A 19,655-nucleotide genomic window follows, 5' to 3' on the forward strand; every position below is an offset into this window, starting at 1 on the left:
GATCATTCTAACAACATAGGCAGTTTGTCTTCAGGGAGCTTGTTGACACAGTGACTTAAATTTCTGTTAATAAGTACTATTTATTGCCCTTCAGAAATAACAGTAATATGGTAATGTATTTGTGGGGAGGTTCCCAAGTGGTGTTCACGGGGTCCAGGAATCATTCCCAGCGATACTTGGGTTGGCAGTTCCAAGAGAGGGTCCGAAGATGCAGTGCTGTTCTGGGTCTATGGTGCTGGTGTCCCCCAGTGCCACCCTGGTGGAACTCAGGGACCTCCATGGTGAAGCTTGAGGCAGGAATATATTTTAACTGATGCAGAGAGTCTCACTGAATATGTGGCATTTGAGCTGGGACATAAACTATGAAAATGAGCCAGCTATGAATGAGAGGAGCTGGGGGAAGGGTATTCCAGAAGAAGTTTTGTACTCACAAAAATGAGGCTAGGAGGAGTGATGAGTCTGGAGAGATGGGCAGGAACCAAAGCAAAAGGTTTTAAGTAGTCACAAAGCCCAATCTAATTTTTTCAAACGACATACTTATAATAGATACTGAGCCCAGTTTCTTTGTAGTAATACAAGATGAAAAATAATTCAGATAAATAAATTTGTGAACATTTTCAAGATATACCTTGATAATGGATTCGATTACTTGGTGGTAGATTTTAAGTGTGAGATAAAGAGGAATGAATGATGATTATTAGGTTCTTGTTGACTGGGTCACTGTCACTGTCCTCCTGTTGTCCATCGATTTTCTCGAGCAGGCCCAGTAACGTCTCCAATGTGAGACTTTGTTGTTACTGTGTTTGGCATATCGGATACGTCACGGGGAGCTTGCCAGGCTTTGCCATGCAGGCAAGATACTCTTGGTAGCTTGCCGGGCTCTCCGAGAGGGGCGGAGGAATCGAACCCGGCTTGGACGAGCTGGCTGCGCAGGAAGGCAAATGCCCTACCGCTGTGCTATCGCTCCAGCCCTTGTGGGTGGTAGTATTATTTCCTGGTAGAGATTAAATGAGGAATGTGTTTTGGCAGATGTGGAATAGGGAGTAAAAACTTGTTTGAAACAAGGGATGCTAAAAAAGACATTGCTAACAACAACAACAACAACCCCCCAAAAACCTGGATGTTAAATCTGAAGTGGCTAACAGATATTATAAACTTTTAGCAGGTGATTAGGTATTTAATCCAAGACTGAGGGGAAACTTGGGCACGAGTATGTGAGTCACTCGCATATAACTTGCCAGTCATTGGCCTTGCAGTTCAATATTCATTTTTTTGCCTTCTGTACAAAAATAGAATCTTTCTCAATTTGAATATCCTTTTCTTTTCCATTGACACAACATTTTTTTAAAAAAAGAAGACATTTAAAAAAGAGACATTGCAGGTGGGCAGATGTTTTCCTTCCTTGGTTCCAGTATGATCTCTCCAGCATCCAGCTCTTGTAGGTCCTCAGGGCCAGCAGCTTCCTCAGTGCTCTCTTAGGTGACTTTTGTAGTAAAATGTCTGTGGCAACACACCCCATGAACAGATATTCCCAGCCTCCTAAAATGGGCTTCCAGCAAGTTCCACCAGCATAGCACCCTAGTTACTTCTTGTTTCAGTGAGCCATGGCCAAGCCCTCTCCAAATCAGCTCTGGGGGAAGAGTGGAGGTTTTCCTTAAATGCTTAAAAAAAAACTTTTTTTTAAGTAACCAGAAGTCACGAAGTTATTCAAGACTGAGTTTCAGACTTACATTTCAACAGGAATTTCTTCTTCGGTGTCCACCTTCCCCTCACCAATGCCCACCTCTCCTACTCCATTTGCGTCTCACCAGCAGTCTGCCTACTAGAGGTGCTTTTTTGCTAAGTTTCTGCACTGTGGTTTATGGTACTGTTGCTGACAGGGTTTCATGCATGACACTTTACCACCTTTCAGTACCACCCTCTCCATCCACTTGAACACTTCTGTCACCATAGTTGCTGCCCCCTCCCTGTCCTATTCCCCAGGTCCCCCAAGTGGCATGTTTCTTACTGAGTATCAGTTCTTATGTTGTTTCCATCATCTTTGGGTTTGTTATTCTACCATTATGCTTAGTTACATCCTGCATATGAAAGAGTTATGTTGGTCGCTTTCCCTCTAACTTCACTCAGCATGATACTCTGGGTCCCTCCATGTAATAGCAAACTGCCTACTTTTAATCTTTTTTATTAGCCAATTTCACATAAATTACGAGGGTTTTCTTCCTAAGTGATTCTAAATGAAATTCATGCAATATCACTCAAGCAAACAATACAAAAGAAGAAATCAGATGGAAAGTCCCAAGAAGTCTTTATTTTTCCATTTGGAAGGGTGAGATGGCACTAGAAGAAGCACCTGGCTTTGTGTCCTATCCCAAACATGAGTTGGAAGGACACAGTCCCTTCAAAGGTCCATTTTGGGAAGTTCTAGGCTTTGGCTAGGTACCTACCTTCAGCTGGCAGTGGTTTTTCTCAGTCAGCAACAACTACAACTTGGAATATCTCTGCTAGTCTCTTGCATTTGGTTTCTTCTAAAGCCAAAATGTTGCAAAACATGGTTCACTCTCATTGCACAGGAGGGCCTGTTCCCAAGTTTACTTTCACAGCTTTAGACTGCTATGGACAGACAGCCTTCCAGGAGTTCTTCAAAGGGTCTCTCTACATCGTGAACCTACTGATTTTATTGCAATTATGAAACCTCTATGAGTTCTTTACTTTGTCAACACAAGCATCATGAAGATGTCAAAACATTGCTCATGCTAGGACTCCTACCAAGATGTTGTACTGTATTTGGGTTGTGTAAGATCAAGACAAGTGAAAAGACGTATGAGGTTTTCACCTATTTTAACACTGGTCCTCAGCAAAGGATCAAGTAAAACCACTTCCTGAAAAGAAAAAATGGTGAATTGAGAGGCATAAAAAAATGCCAGGAATTGCCAATAAACTCCTCAAATCCTGGGGCACAGTTGAGTATTCAACTAAGACCATCATGTTTTTTGTCTATTATCTTTTGAGCACAGACTATCTTGACTGGACTCTTAGATCATTATACTTCTGGATATCTTAACCCACAGGTCTAGAGTGTTCCTGAGATGATACACATTCTAGAAACTTAAGCCTACTTAAAATATCCTTCAAGTTCCTACATAAAAAAATTATAAGGTATAAAGAGTTTTTTATCTGGACCCTGAACTTGTTTCTTCTACTTGGAGGTCAAGCTTTAAGTTTTGTGCTACTTTGTGCTTCTATTTCTTGTTGAGAAAAAAAGATAAAACAGGAATGTGGGGCTGTAGACATAATGCAGCCGACCCAGGTTTGATCCCTAGCATCCCATCCATATATGGTCCTCAAAGCCTGCCAGGAGTAATTCCTGAGCACAGAACCGGGAGTAATCCCTAAGTACTGTTGAGTGTGGCTCCCAAATTTAAATAAAATAAATCAAAAGCGGGAATGTATGAATACATTAATTTCAAAGCTCTCATGAAGCTACCTGTCATCTGCCATGTTTGTATGATGTGTGTGTGTGGGGGGGGTGTCAAATGGTCATCAAGAGACTTCTCTGGAAGTTGGTTTATTTGAAACCAACTAAATTGGTTGCTACTGAGATTGCTACTGAGGTCACATATGCTGGAAAATGTGTCATAATCTGATTGTGAACTCCTTTAAGTGCATAATATAATTCTAAAATGCTCAATTTGATCTTCCCCACCATTGTGCTTTCTGTCCCCCCACCCTCCGCTCTCGCAACCCCCTCCCCTCCACTTGCAGGTGAACAGTAGTTCTCTTTTCACTGAGTGGCAGGCAGTTGGAGAAGGTGGAATCTCTGGATCTCTAGAGCCTGCTACTCTCAGAAGGAACAAGGATGTGAGAGGAAATGTTCTTCGCAGTTCAGAAATAGAAATGCTTTTTTTTTTGCTTTTTGCTTTTTGGGTCATACCTGGTGATGCACAGGGGTTACTCCTGGCTCATGTACTCAGGAATTACTCCTGGCAGCACTCAGGGATGCTGGGAATCAAACCTGGGTCGGGTTAGCTACATGCAAGGCAAATGCCCTACCCGCTGTGCTATCACTCCAGCCCCAGAAATGTCTTGTTTCTAAAGGCTGTATTATGGACTATTCTTTTGCAGCTGAATATATAGAGCACAAAATTTTATTTTACTGGAAGGTAAAAAAATATATCCTTTGAATCTGGTGCTAACCCAGACCTATGATTTTTATGTATAACATTCTCAGTTTTATCTGTATTTATATTTTAGAAAAGAATATAAACCTAAGGGGAAAACGAGTTATCTATAATTCACAGTGAATAAGATTGGTCCAGAAACAACTAGCGTTGGGAGGATAAGGAAAGCAAATAATTGCTCTTATTTAGAATTTAAAATTCAGTGGCATCCTCTAAGTTATGTTTGAAATAAAATTCTCAATTAACATTTTAACAGCACAGAAAACCCAAGAACAGGATAAAAAAATTGTAAAGAATGAAAGGACAGTAAATTTAAAGCTCAATAAAAGCTAAAATTCATACTACAGTTAAACAAATTAAAATTAAAAATAAGTAAAGCTAGGTAAGAGGTCAGTTTGAAAACGGTGAAGGGAGGGTGCAGGCAGGATAGAGAACCAAAGTTCAAGGCCATGAGCCCCATGTTAGGTAGATAGTGTCCCCTGAGTTAAACTAAACAGCCTCCATCCAATTATTCTCCTGACATCAGGGGACTGTCGAGGAAGGCTGTGGTCCTGGCACAGCACCCCAACTCATCAGCCCAGTGCAGTTGGGCCTACAAACTACAGGAGTGATTACCCTGGGCTGCTCTGATCATGTTGAGTGGTCAAGCACCAGGCAGGGAGCCCAATACTCACCTTGTTAGGCATTCTCCACTCACTCCCCAATAATAGGGACCTTACTTGTGTGTGTGTGTGTGTGTGTGTGTGTGTGTGTGTGTGTGTGTGTGTGTGTGAGAGTCCTTTCTTGAGCGTAATAAATTGAGGATCCCTCTACCTCCTTAATGTTCAGGATTATGTAAGGCCTCCATGTCTAAGGAGGAAGTCTAATTAGAGTGTCTGCTTTTCAAAACTTCATGGTTCAGGAAGGGTAAAACTCTGAGTCTCAGCAGTGGGAAACTGGACTGCCAAAAAGAAAGCAGAGTTCTGCTATTGAACACCCCTGAGGGTTGCACAAAAGGGTCTAGGTTTGAATTCTGGCTTTGCTTACTAGGTATATATCCTTCAGGAAATCACACCTTTGTGAGCTTTAGTTTCCAACTTTTAAGATGTTAGTGTATTATTACTAAGTGATTATATGCACAGTAATTAGATCAGAGAGTACATTTGGCACAGATGATTCAGCACTTTTGTCTAAGACAGAATAACCAGCGTTAAATGTTGCAGTTAGCTACCCAGCACCTCAGAACTCAACTTTCTAGATTAGTCTGTGGAGACTAATCCATCTAGTTGGGGCACTTGCAGCTGGGAAGGCATCAGACTCTGCTTTTGGAGTAAGGGCAGCTTAGGTCCACGTTCCTAAAGAAGGGCCTTAATCATGGAGTCACATGTATGTTTAGGGCTACTAAGCTTCTTTTACAAAGAAGTGGTAACCAGAGAGGAAAACTTTCTTTCAGAACGACCTGGCAAGCTTTTGAGCCACATCATTTCAGCTGTGCTATCTGGAAAATGTTAAATAGAGAGAGCAGAGGTGCTTGTCTCTGTTGGGTGGATACACTCCTACCTGAAACAGAGATACGACTTAGAGTAACTACTTTCATGGTCCCCATCCCCCAAAACAGGGCAGGAATTCGGTTGCTGGTCTTAAGAAAGAGCCCCCCCCTCTTTTTTTTAAATTTAGAGCAACATTCCCAAACTTACCACCTTATAAGCAGAAATCAAGATATATTTGCTGGCAAAGTACGGGCAGGGGAGGGATGAGAGCAAATCTCTAATAAAAAAAGGCACAGCACCCAGGTTCTAATACTTGACTTTAATGCCTTGTGAGGGTACTGCAGCTCCATGCACCAAAGCGCTCACAGACAAGGTAATGAACAAACACAGAAAGTGTACACAAACCCAACACCATACAGGAGGAAGACAATGAACCAAGTGACCTCCCACAGTTGAGAGACAAGTTCTATTCCTACACCCAGTCTTTGTTCTTCCTCCAACCCCCTGCCAACCCACTTTTCCCCACTTAACATATTACATATACATGTTTTTCCAAGAATTTCCAAGAATTCCAAAAAGTGCCTCTCCCACCCTAGTATCCCAGCATTGCTGCTTTTGATGAATAATGTCTCCTTCTTTTAAGTATCATGAGGTAGGCAGCACCTTCATGAAAGAGTTCCAGCCAAATGGTACCCAAAAAGTGCTTAACCGCTTATTAGAATTGAACATGAACAGGCATGTAGAAGGATGATTCTTGAGATTCTAACAGGGATCAAAATATTTCAGTGTAAGTAGTTTTTATTCTGCTGTTTGTCTGAACCTCTTCAGAATCCAACTCAGACCAAGATCACACATTGAGGTTCACCCCCCTTTGTGGCTTGCAGATGTCATTTTCCTAGTCCTCCATCCAGCCACCCAGAACGGAAAACTTTCATGTGATTAGTCCGAGATACGAGGCTCAGAGAGCTCTAGAATATCACCAAGCCCCAGGAAGAAAGGGTAGAAAATTCTGGAGGATAGTTTTCTATGATCCACATGGTATGATCTGTATAGTCTGGTGAATTAACCAGAGGGAGCATAAGGATGGTGACGATTCCTCTATTTCTTCTATTTAGTGCTATCACCAGAGTTTTTATCATCTGGTGTGATGTAATATTTTTTTTTTATCGTGGTTTTGTTTCAGTCTTTTTTTTATTGCCATTGAGTTTTTCATTTTTACTGAATTTAGTTATGGTTAGCATTGCATCATACAATCCTAAAAACTTTCTCCTTCCCAAGCCAGTGAGGCTCACACTTGTGAGAAGAGAGCCCTAAGTAAAACATAAGGGAAGTTCAAGAGTAGGCACTTTGGTTGGACCCAAATAATCAATAGCCAATGATCTGTCTCAGTAGGATAAATCAGGTGAGAGAAGCATTTATTGACATTAAGCACAAACATTTAAAAATATACTTCCTTTTAGTCAGGGAGAAGCATTCATCTTTTGGAGGGTTCCTTCCTGATGCAACCCTTCTGTATTCTGGCCATTCAGAGTTGGAAAGGGAACCAACCGGGAGAAATCACTTCCTAAGAGATACCCCACAAGGAAGCAATAGCTTCCACCATATCCAAAAGCACATTTCTAGTCCCAATTTGGCCTCTCATCACAGAATAGCCAAACTGGGCCACTGAATCCTTTTACTCTATTTAGAAGGTGCTCTAAACTGGCCATCAATGTCCCCACTCTTTCTGGTCTACTGAACTCTTCTCTACAATGCCACACTGCATACCACTGTGAGGACAACATCAGAGAGACCCAGAAGTAGGGGTGTTTCCAGAAAGACGCAAAGAACACTGTCCTTAAAGACCCAGTAAGTCTTCAGGTCTTTGTGTGTGTGTGTGTGTGTGTGTGTGTGTGTGTGTGTATGTGTGTGTGTTTGCTGGAAGTCAAACCCAGGGCCTCAAACATTTGGAGCCTGCACCCCACTGCTAAGCTACATCTCTGTCCTCTTCAGTGCTCCTTCACACCCCACCCCCTTACCCCGCCATCTCCTTGTGTTTTATATGGCAGACCAAGTGCTAAGATTTGCCCTACTGGGGACAGGAATGGGAAGAAGCAAGGTTGGGTGCCCAAAAGCCTGGGCTTAATCAGCTGCTCTCTATACACACTGAATTATTCCTCTGTATCTGTCAGAAAATGAACCAGTTTTAAGCAGCAATACCAATCAGAGAAACTTCGAGAAAAACAAACCTGTTAGAACAAGCCAAGGACATTAGTTTCGGCAAGGTGACAATCCACTTTATGGATGAGAATAGAGAACACATTCCTTGGGACCTAAATGACTGCAGTTTCCTCTGAGATCTCAGCCAATTCGTCTGCTCCATCTAATATAAGAATGCAAATACGTAGGCTGGGAAGCTAGCTCAAAGGGCCAGGAGCAGGCTTGGTATGTGGGAGGCCTGGGTTGGTCCGTGGCTCTGCAAGGTACCATGAGCAGAGTTAGAAGTGACCCCGAGCACTGACCCAGGAGTAGCCTTCAAGCACTGTCATGATGGCCTCCCCCTCCCACGCCCTAGCCTCTCTGTACCCACATGGAACCCTAATTCCGTCAAGGGCTAGAGAAAGAGCTCAACACTGGAGAATCTGCTCTGCATCCAGGAGCCATTTTGATTTCCAGCACTAGACCGATCCCTGAGCACATCCAGGAGTCACCCCCAAATATCAAGTTAGGAGTAGCCCCTAAGCACTGCTGGGTACATCCCTGAACACTACCACCACCCACAAAGAGAAAGAAAGAAAAAAGAAAGGAAGAAAGGAAGAAAAGAAGAAAGACAGAAAGACAGAAAGACAGAAAGAAAGAAAGAAAGAAAGAAAGAAAGAAAGAAAGAAAGAAAGAAAGAAAGAAAGGAAGGAAGGAAGGAGGGAGGGAGGGAAGGAGGAAGGGAGGGAGGAAGGAAGGAAAGAAGGAATGAAGGAAAAAGGAAGGAATGAAGAAAGAAAAAAGAAGGAAAAAGGAAAAGGAAGAAAGGAAAGAAAAAGAAAAGAAAAGAAAGAAAGAAAACAAGAAAGAAAGAAAATTTACTCAAGGTCCGAGGACTTCGCCTTCTCTTCAAAATGAGAAAGGCTCTTCCGCTTCCCTGTGCTCTACTTTACCAATCTGGTCTCTTAAGACAGACCGTTGAGACTTCCTCATCAGTTCTGTGTGTGTATATATATACACACACGTACACACACACATATATTTTTAAATCTTCCTGTAAGAGCAATCAACTGCATACACCACAGGGAGAATTGTCAAGTGGCACAGAAACGCCATCCCAACACACTGCTCTTCCTTTGGTGGGCAGGGAGGGATGCGTGTCTGTGCCCTGACTAGCTGCTGCCCGGCTGCAGATGAAGCCAGGAAGAAATCTGAAGGGAGTGATGCACGCCATCACTTTCTCTCTCTGAAATACGGGCAGTCAAACAGAACGGGGGCATGTCTTCCAACAGCTCTGGGATAGCTCTGCCTCTCACTGCAAACCCTTTCTTTACTGCCCTAGCACAGTCTCCTAGGGGGTTAGCAGGACAAAGCAACAGGATTTAAATAGGGGGCTCTCATTTAAGGAAGTTCACCACAAATTGGATCCTGATACAGTTAAATCCCAACCACAGAGGCACAGCTCAAAGATAACAGAAGATCGAGGCATCTTGCCTGCTTGACTCGGGGTATCTTCCAAAGGAGCCTCTGGAGCGAGGAGATAGCTCCAAGGGCTGGAGCACATGCCTGGCATGCACAGGGCCCAACGGTCGAGCCCTGGCACCACTCGGCTTCCCAATACAGGGGATGTAACCCCAGCACCACTGGGAAGGCCCCAAAGAAACAAAACAAAGCGAAAATAAGGAACCTCTGAAACGTGAATTCCAGCCTTGAAAGAAGATAACCCCTCAAGCAAGAAGAGTTGGTGAGAAGGTAGAAAAAAGCCAAGGCCCCAAGGCAGGGCTGTAAACATGGTGCTGTTCTAAGGCCATCCTGGTGCATGTTTTTGGCAACTATGGTTACAGCTCCAAATTGTGGTGAAAACTCGATGTTGAGAGGAAAAGAAGAGACTTTCCACATCCTAAGACAACACACAAGACTATTCTTGGGGTAAGAGTGCGTTAGGAAAGAAGATGCTCTTTCTTCCTCAGCAGAAGCTGCAAAGAGCTACTTAGTAAATCCCCTCATACTTTCTACATTCATACCTTATACCCTGGGCACAGCAAGAAATATTAGAATAGGGTCAGAAAGTGATTATGACTATATTTTTTGGGGGGAGGGGATTAACGCGGCTCTAAAAAGGGTAAGGTCAAGAAAATAAAAAAAACCTCTCTGAACTTCCTGGTCCAGCCCTAGCTAGCCAGACCACCTCAGCCCCAGGCAAAGGCTGCCAAGGCCTTGAGGAAAGACCAGTGAGTGCAGGCCCCAAGTCCCCGTGGGCCACGAGTCTGACGCTGAAGTGCCGCCAGGGAAACTGAAGCCGGGTCGCCCTCCCGCTGGAGCTTCGCCTCAGGGCTCAGTCCTCACCTCGGCAGGTTCTGGGCCAGTCAGTAACCCTTTCGGGGAGTCTCCTCCCAGTGCCACCAAGGGGCAGGGACACCCTCCCTGACGGGACTCTGTTCCCTACCAGGGCTACTCACCACCAGGTGATCTTGAACTCATAGATGGGACGCTTGCAGTAGTAGTGACTGATGAGGTGCTTGTCACACACCCCGATGCACTGGTGGTCCACGGTGAGGCCCTGGGCAGAGAGGTCCGTGACCAGGCAGTGCAGCAGGTCATACACATCGGCCACGGCCTCCCAGGGCCCGAAAGACACATCCACCTCGCAGTGGTGCTGAAAGATCTGCCCGTCACTCTCGCTCCTCTCGAAGCGCAGGGAGTTGAAAAGGGGACACTCATAGGGGGTGATGGGCATCTCCTCCTTGAAGACACAGACCTTGAGCTTGGCAAAGCGGGCCTTCCGCTGGACCGCGCGCAGCTGGGCAATCTCCACAATCCGCTCCAAATGGTCTATGGGGGTGAACACAGCACCTATCATTGGAGTGGGAGGGTTGGGAGGCAGGGGTGAGGCAAGGCAGTGGGAGGGAGCCCAAAGAGACCAAGTGATGGCGAGATCCAAGAGAGGAGAGTCAGAATTCTGGGAAAGGGGCACAATGAACTGGGGACTGGGTGCTCCACAGCAGAAGGCCGAGAGTTTCCTTCCGCAAGGCAACTTGACCCACACCAGTCACCTGTGCCCGAAGCTGTCAGAAAGGAAAGCGGGAATCACTCCCATCCTGTGTTGTGTGCATGGGTGACAGTTAACCCGCTGGCGCTGATAGAGACTGATAGAGGCCTTGCCACCCTCTGTCCCCACTGCCCTGCTGTTGACCCCTCACCTTTGTAATAGGGCATGAGTTCCAGAAACGCCTGGCGCACTTTCTCCCCCTTCAGCGGCTGCATGTTCTCCAGCTGCTCCAGGAGGGGCCCGATGGCATAGTACTGGGCCTCTTTGTGCACGGCCTGCACGCGGTCCCGGGGGGGCAAGTCTCCCGAGCGCAGGAAGTTCAGCACATCTCTGAGCAGGAGGAAAGAAGACGGGTGAGAGGAGCTCCAGCATCGGAGCAGCACCGCAGAGTGGCTAAGCACAGGTGAGGCCTCCGAACGCCAGTAGGAAGTCTGGGGCGGTGAGCTTAGCCTCTCTGTGTCTTCATTTTCTCATTTGTAAAACCTGGGGACATACCCTATAATGTTAGGAGAGAGCTAAATTAGTCAACATGGAGAAAGTGCCTAGAAAGTTCTGGGCACAGGTCAAGTCCTTAGTGTTAGTAGTTGTTACTATTAACATCAGTATTACTATAATTGTGCTATTATATGTGGCTATGATTATGTTTATGCAAGAACATACATGATGCCTAGTCCTTTAATATATTTTGATGGAGGTATAATCATACTCAATTAATGTAAAAAATCATTAGGTTTGTTTTATGGGGGGAGGCACACCCAGCAGCGCTCAAGGCTTACTCCTGGCTCTGCACTCAGGAATCACTCCCGGTGCTGCTCAGGGAGCATACAGGGTGCCAGGGATTGCACCAAGGTTGGCCATGTGCAAGGCAAGCACCTTATTCACTGTACTATCACTCCAAATCACCAAAATCATAATTCATAAGTTCTTTCTTCTTATTATTACTATTATTAGTTTTTGGACCACACCCAGCAGTGTTGAAAGTTATAATGGCTCTAAGCTTGGAGATTACTTCTGGGCAAAGCTCAGGAGATTATATGAGGTGCTGGATATGGGGTGCTGGCTATGGGGTGCTGGGGATCAAACCAGGGTTGGCCACATGCAAAGCAAATGCCTTAACCCCATACTAGCTTTCCACCCTCCCAATTATTTTTATGTATGAATGGACCATACAGCCATCTAGATCAGAGACCTCCAAACTTACTTGTCCTACTTCTCCCTATCCAGGGGAGGTGGGGAGAGGGAGGAACCATTCAGCACCTCTGAAAATGTACCTTCTTTCAGCGAACAAACGCACCCTACAGTAGTACCCAAGCGCCCCCCAGGGGACAGTATCACTCACTTTGGAAACACTGGGCTAGATGAGATGAGCTATTTCCGCCTCCTTCCCTTCACCGTTCACCTTGTTGTACATGGTCTCACTCTCCACAGAGATAGAGAACTAACTTGCATTAGTTTTGACTTTTGGAATTAATATTCAGTAGAATCATACAGCATGATCCATTTTGTGCCCGGCTTCTTCTGCACAACTTAATTTTTGAATTTCGGGGATGCATCCCCAGGTTGCGTAGGACAGTTATTTGTTCTTTCTTGCCAGCATACCAGTAGCATACCAGTGAGTGGATGCGCTGTATGTGCCTATTTTCTGCTTGGATGGATGTTTGAGTGGCCAGTGTAGAGCTCTTACGAGGGAAGCTGTGATGAACATTCCTACGTGAGACCTTCTGAAGACTCGAGCACCAGTTTCTCTTAGGCGAATTCTAGTAGCACTGTTCAGCCACAGGTTTAATGAAGTGTCTGCGACATTCTGCATTCCCACAGCCATGAGGAGGCGGCCCACATCTACACATCCCTACCGTTAGGATTATTCTGTAGTTGGATGGAGAAGATCAAATGCCTAACTCTAACATTTGAACAAACTGATTTCCGGAGCCAAGAAAATGATGCACTGTATTTTCTTAAAATAAAAATTCAGTCTTTAAGATAACACCTTCAGACTCCTCAGTGTCAAGAGCAATCAGATCCATTTCTGGAACTTGTAAAGAGGGTTTTTTTCTATAAGCATTTAGGAGTAAACGAGATCAAACTGCTACCTCAATGTTCCCCAGCTGCCACTACCAAAATGCTCTATGGGCTAGTGCTCTCAGCCACTGCTCATGCTCACAATGTCCCCTTTAATCCTTTTGGTGACATTATGGAATAAGTGCGATCTCGTGTCTACTTTAGGAATGAGGAAGAAGTGGAGCTCAGTGTGCTAAAGAACACCCTTGCTCCGAGAGTGGGATGCAGGCACAGTGGTCCAAGATGCTGTACCCGAACCCTGTACTATGTGGAGACCAGGCAGCCTTCCACTCTGGGTAGCTGCCATGAACTACACCGGCAGAGAACTGCACTGCACAACTGCGCTGAACCTCTCTTTCAGGACTGACTTCAACAACTGTATCTGCCGCTGCTGAATCACACTGGCTTCTAGCAGCCGGAGGATAAACGCCACAAGGTCCCGCTGGTTTCCATGCCACTTTCTGCCACTCTAAGCCCAGCATCAGTGTGAAAGCCAAACACGGTTCCCCTTCCCACAACCCTTCCAAAATTAGCCCTCTAGGATCTTCAGCAAAACTGGGTAAGTTCTGAGAAAGAAAACCGGAGGGCAGCAGCTGCCAGCAGGGGCCAGCCTTCCTCCCCCAAGCAGCCTGCAAACAAGAATCTTTTTATAGCTTTGCAGAGCTATGTGACACTTTGTTTTCTCAGCATTCGAGGCAGCTGACAGCCCGATGGGGAAGCCCACATGCTCGGAACCAAGTGATCTGACCAGAGGCTCCTTCGGAGGATAGAAATGACCTTCCTCTTAATGCTGGGCCATACTGCTGGAGGCCAGCAGAGAGGGAGAAGTTGCAGCGTCTGTCTCGCCGGCCACATGTTCCAGCCAAGGACCATATTAATTCCTGAGTCATTTCCAAAGTTAGACTGAAGGAGCAAAGCGTTTCAGTCACATACTTGGAGAGGACCTGGATGGGGGTCAAGCCACTTTATTTAATCCATACGACAGGCTTGCAATTTAGCTTAATTCGTTTTTAATTTCACAAACAAAGTTTTAAAATTTATTTATGTGTAAAATTGTAAAAAAAACATACTTTCTTGGAAAATCTTTCCAGACTTTGTGTTCTAATGCTACAATGACAACAAAAATAGAAAGATTTTGAATTTTATTTTTTTTATTCCTTTGGGAATGACTGTACCTTAGTGCTCAAGGGTCATTCTCATTGGTGCTCAGGGGACTATGTGGTTCCAGGGATTGAACCTGGGCCTCATAATTCAGTGCAAGTAGACCAGCGCTTAGAACCCCTGGTTTTTAAAAAAAAAAAACTTTTCTTGGCATGAAGGATAACAACACTATGTTGGCCCTTTCTTCACTGCCAAGGAAAATTTGTTTTGTTTTGGGGCCACACGCAGCAGTGCTGAGGAGCTATTTCTGGCTCTGTATTTAGGGATCCGTGTGAGGCTGGGGGTTGCCCTGGGCCTTCCATATGCAGCACATGCGTTTAACATCGAGCTATCTCTCTGAGCCGCCCCGCCACCCCTGCCAGTCTTTTTTGGTAGGGTGGGGTGGCTAAAACAATTTTCTGCCATTCAGGCTAGAGAGAGAGTTGGTCACAGTCAACCTAGGTTTGAGCCCCATCATCCCGTATGGTTCCCTGGGAACCACCATAAGTGATCCCTGAGAGCAGAGCACTGTCAGGTGTGGCCCCAAAACCAAACAAGGAAAATTCTCTACTGCCATCTTAACACCAAAATTATGGAAAGACATAATTCTGGGGAAAAAAATCTCAAAAAAAGTTTGTCAGCCCAGTACTGCTAGGGTTGGGCCTGGTGGTCCCCAGCACTGCCACCCAAGCACTGAAACCTGGCCAGGCCAAGTTTCACCAGAAGTGAGTCACAGCCTTGTACCCCTCACCCTCAAGCACCACTGCGGAGACATCCCACCAAAAACAACAAACAAAGCTTGTCACAATTTGGATCTCAAAACAACTTCAAGAAATTGCTTTGGACCTTCCCTGCCTCTACATGGGAAGGCACACAGATAACAAGGTTTAGGTCTAAAATTATATAGACTATAAATAGTTTCATCATTGGAGAGACAGTACAGGAGTGAGGCATTTGTCTTGCAGGCACATAGGGTTTCCCCAGCACCACCAGGGGTAACTTCTGAAGCACAGAGCCAGGAATAGTCTTGGAGACCTGCCAGGTGAGTCCAATACCCAAAGTAAATAGAAAAAGAAAAAAAGAAAAAAAAGTAAAGAAATAGTTTCATCATAACCTACCAATTGTGTTACCTGGGGTTTCTCCAACTTTCCTCATCAACTTTGGGGAAGTAACTAAAAACTCTAGTCCAATTGAGTAAGAACGTTTACTGAATCCCATCAGTAAGTTATTTCCTCTTCTATGTGCCATGGATGATGGAACCTCCCCACCCCCAGGACCACGTCACTCAGTATTAAGGACCACACAGTTGATCATAGAGGGAAAGACATACCCAAAGTGTGTGCCATCCCGGTCAATGAAGTACCGGCCCTCAGCATCAGTGGGGATATAATGTCGCCCGCTGAACATGGCTGCCAACATGGTGTCTTCATAGCGCCGTAGGGTGGACAGGCGTGTGGTGAAGTGAGCCCCTCCAATGTTAAGAGGGACAACCTCAGGAAACTGGAAAGGAACCACCAGCAGTCTCAGCCAGCAAGGGGATAAAAGCCAGAACTGCACCATCGTCATCTTCTAGATAAGCACCACACATTCATTCGGTCACTCAAGGCCCAAACCTTTCAGAACTCTCTTCTCCCTCCCATCCCTTCCTCTCTTCTTGTCATTTTCCAAGTCTTCCTGTTCTCCTGATAGCTTGCTTTATTTATTTATTTATTTAGGTTTTGGGGCCACATCCAGCAGTGTTCAGGGCTTACTCCTGGATCTTTGCTCAGGTGTCACTCGTGGGCAAGGCAAGTGCCCTATATCCACTGTACTGTTTCTTTAGCCCTGCCCCCAACAGCTCTTAAATCACGACTCTCCACCCTAATCCCGTTCTTTCTGCTACAGAGTTCAAAAACTTTCATTTTCTTCCACTTCCTAAATTTATCATTTCTGTCTCCTTACTCAAAATGTCGGGCCCATTGTGCTCTCACCACTTTCCCTCAGTCCATTTAGCAAACACAAATTTCCCAATGGCAGCATGAGAGCAGCAAGAGTGATCTGCAAACCACAGCACCCAAAAGGAGAGAGAGAACAAAAGGAAATGCCTTGTCACAGAAGCAGGGTGGGATGGGGGGGATGGGGAGTAGGAGGGATCCTGGGATTAGTGGTGGTGAAGAATGGGCACTGGTGAGGGATGGGTACTCGATCATTGTATAACTGAAACCCAAGCACAAAAATTTGTATGTCTACCACTGGTGTTTCACTAATAAAAAGTTAAAAAAAAAAAAAGAGTGATCTGCAAGCCCAACCCTGTTCAGAACTGGGAGCTATTTGTGATACTCAGCTGCTTGTGAAACCCAGTGAGGTGGGCCTGAGGTTCTCATTCAGCCAGTGACCCAGTACTGCTTAGGCCCAGTGGTAGTGGGGGCCAGAGGGCTGTAGCTGGGGTACCAGGAGGGATATGCCATGCCAGAGATCCAACTCAGGGATCTCACATATGCAAGGTTCCCACTCCATCCCTTTAAACTGTCTTCCTGGCCTCACATGTGCCCTTTTTTTCTAGGTCAGAAATGAACCATAAAAGTTAGCAGCACTCTGGGACTGGAGCAATAGCACAGCGGGTAGGGCGTTTGCCTTGCACGCAGCCAACATGGCCAACACAGGTTCGATTCTCAGCATCCCATATGGTCCCCCGAGCACGGCTAGGAGCAATTCCTGAGTGCATGAGCCAGGAGTAACCCCTGAGCATCACCAGGTGTGACCCAAAAAGCAAAAAAAAAAAATTAGCAGCACTCACTCTAGAAAATCCTATTCCAACTCCTCTACTCTGGGAACAAAATTCAAGACATCTTTAATTTTGCCTTCACTCCACTAGCACAACACATCAGCAAACATTTTCTCCTCAGCCCACTATATCAGATCCTAAATTTCCAGAGGCAAAGAAAAGTATCTAGTTTACCAATCAAGAAGCCTAACACAGGGGAACTTGGAGGTTTGTCGGTTGTTTCAGGCACCCACTCCTCAACCCTGTACCTGACCAGTGTAACACTTAAACTGTTGGAGTGAGATCAGTACACAGTAAGGGTAAGATGCTGGAGGCAAAGGCAGGTTGGAGAACATGGAAATGATGGAACAGATTTGCCCCAAGAAACTCAAGGTTTTCCCCAAAATGCTCAGGACCTTCTACTGTTGTTAAGGATAACTACGACTCACTGCTTCTATCAAACTGCATCTGAAAGAAATGAAGGCAGGTCTCGACTTTTCTGACAACTCTCCTCCAGGTAAGCTAAACTTTTATTCCAATGTACACTTTTCTCTGTTACATCTGCCTGGCTCCAGTGAAAGGCTAGATTTACTCATCAAGCCGGTCCATTTCCCAGCTTTCAAAACTCACAGGGTGAGGATGTGGCTCAGTGGTGACCCTGGGTTTCATCCTTGACACCACAAATTAAAAAAAAAAAAGTTAATTACACAGAGCCTTGAGCACACATAAAAGACCCAAAGATATATAAATCAATGAAAGAAAAAGGTGTTTACAATTACTGTTTGCAAGGAATATTACACTTCTGTACCAGATCAACAGGAAATGCCTTCTCTTGTTCTTGAAGTTCTCTAAAAAATAAGAGCTGGAGGGCTAGTACAGTGGGTAAGGTGCTTGCCTTATCCGGGACCAACCTGGGTTTAATCAGCCCTTGATTGAACTCAGGTCCATGAGCCCCACAATGAGTGATCCCTGAGCCTCAGAACCAGAAGTAATCCCCAAGGACCACTGGACCTGCTCATACAAAGGTCTTAACTATTTCTTGGGAATAACAATACATACTTCATATTTCTGGAGCCATTTCCAAGGATATATCCTAACAAGTGAAGTGCTTGCTCCTCCTAGAAGGGAGAACCAAGGCCGGAAGGTGGAAGTCACTGAAACTGAAACAGGCACCTCACTGAAACAGTGGGGAGCCCGCAGGGACTGGCTTAAGTCTCTGGGTCCTGGGCTCTTATTGTCAAACCACACTGTTCCCCCAATGTTAGGGTCTCTAATAGCACTCAGCCCTCTTTCAGAAGGAGGACTCTAGATTTTTCCATGATGCTGGGGCTACAGGGCAACCCCCAAGAACCACCCTGCTCAGCCCTGCCCTATTGTGGTCTCTGTCCATTCTCCCAGCTCCTGGGCTCCCGCGTCCTGCGCAACCTCCGCCCTACCTCTTGTTAGTGCCCAGAAGCACCCCATCTCCCCTCCTCTTCTACTTCCTTCTCCTGGGGGCCAATCTGGACGTTAGCAGGACGCTGTCACACACATCAAGTCTAGTAGCGGCCACTGTGCGTCACCGGACAGCAGCCGCGAGGGAAACGGTGGCAGTCAGGTGGGCGTGGACACCTCTAGTCATTGGTCAGTGCTCTCCGTGCACGGTCCCCGGGCCCACACTCTGGGCAGCCGGGAGGCTGAGTTTGGGCAACCGCCTCGGGCCTCCTCTTGAATTTTAGAGGATACTATTATCCCTTGGGCCTCCAACGTTCCCCCGCCCCCGGGCCGAGGCTCCCACCGGTAGCTGGCAAGAATGGGCCATCCTGCCGGGCGCAAATGCACCTCGCAGGCAGAGAACCCCGGGAGCTGCTCCTTGCAGCAGGGCGTTTTATGGGGCCGGTGGAAGCGGGGTTCAGCTCCTCCGCCAGCCCGACCCCCAGCCAGCCCCCAATCCCAGCGCTGCCCAACCCCAAGGTCAGCCGCGTCTCCCTCGGGGCCCCTCCCCGCGCCCCGCCCCACCCTCCTCCATCCAGGTACCTCCTGGGGCAGCAGGGGCAGTGCGTGCTCCGCCTGCGTCGCCGTCGGGGTGGCCGGCTCCAGAAATTCGTCTTCGGTGTCGGAGCTGGACATGGCACCGTCCGGGCGACGGCTGTCTGGCTCCCGTCCTGTGACTACCACCATCCCTCTGGCTCTCCGCAGTTGGCGCGGCTGCGCGTGGGCAGGCGGACGTTGGCTGGGCACTAACGCCAAGCAGCGCCTGGCATGACGCGGCGCGGCCGACGGGCGGGGCGGGAGCAGCGGCAGCGAGCACTGCGCGCGGGCAGGACCGCGCCCGTCCCCTCGGCGCCGCTGGGCTGGCGGACCCCCGGGGACCGCGCGGCCACGCGCCTGACCCGGCCGCCTCCGGCCATTGGCCAGCCCGTGTTTGCTCAGCCGCTGACTGACAGGAAGCCTGTCCAGTGCCAGAGCAGACAGCGAGCTCAGCCTGCGTCTGATTGGCCAGTCGGAGCGGGCCTGCCAGCACACCCTGCTCTGATTGGTCCTCTTGACAGAGGGCACGCCCTCTCCTCCCGGTGACGCTCGCCCGCAGCGCTGGCTGTGTCTTAGCTGAGTCCCTGGACTCACCGCCGTTTTGGACTTCGGGATGGAAGAGTATTATTAGTACGAGACGAAGGGGGGCTCGTGTGCCGCCAGGGTAGCGGCCCTCTGCTTCCTTGGGTGCCGACGGCCAGGGAGATCGGAAGGCGGGGCATCAGGCCTAGTCAAGGGAGGCGGCTGGAGGGTGCCCAGAGGGTCTGGCCCAGTTGGTTGAGCATCTCTAGTAGCAGACCTGGGGCACCCTGAGCACTGCTTGAGAGCCG

General features: G+C 47.0%; 1 protein-coding gene across 2 annotated transcripts; it reads right to left on the minus strand.

Moving 5' to 3' along the window:
- Nucleotides 1–1,482: 1,482 nt before the first annotated feature.
- KCTD7 (potassium channel tetramerization domain containing 7) lies at nucleotides 1,483–19,199 on the minus strand. Of its 2 annotated transcripts, XM_056137618.1 has the most exons (5): nucleotides 18,832–19,199; nucleotides 15,403–15,572; nucleotides 11,026–11,204; nucleotides 10,285–10,657; nucleotides 1,483–1,630 (listed from the first exon to the last, which is right to left on the minus strand). In XM_056137618.1, coding segments are annotated over exons 1-5 (867 nt in total). In that variant the 5' UTR covers nucleotides 18,976–19,199; the 3' UTR covers nucleotides 1,483–1,629. The 2 variants fall into 2 exon arrangements, with proteins under 2 accessions (XP_055993593.1, XP_055993592.1); XM_056137617.1 differs by lacking the exon at nucleotides 1,483–1,630 and having other exon boundaries at nucleotides 9,957–10,657.
- Between the last annotated feature and the right edge of the window lie 456 nt (nucleotides 19,200–19,655).

The sequence above is a fragment of the Sorex fumeus genome, unplaced genomic scaffold (genome assembly GCF_029834395.1).
Source record: "Sorex fumeus unplaced genomic scaffold, SorFum_2.1 ptg000126l, whole genome shotgun sequence".
Lineage (NCBI taxonomy): Eukaryota > Metazoa > Chordata > Mammalia > Eulipotyphla > Soricidae > Sorex > Sorex fumeus.

Bases quoted from the DNA above. Each gene is read 5' to 3' on its own strand.
- KCTD7 (XM_056137617.1), bottom strand. From the start codon at position 18,975: ATGGTGGTAGTCACAGGACGGGAGCCAGACAGCCGTCGCCCGGACGGT. The intron at 11,205-15,402 runs GTATGTCTTTCC...CCTCCTGCTCAG, and splicing joins CGGGATGGCACACACTTTGG to AGATGTGCTGAACTTCCTGC. The intron at 10,658-11,025 runs GTGAGGGGTCAA...TCACCCCCATAG, and splicing joins ACTCATGCCCTATTACAAAG to ACCATTTGGAGCGGATTGTG.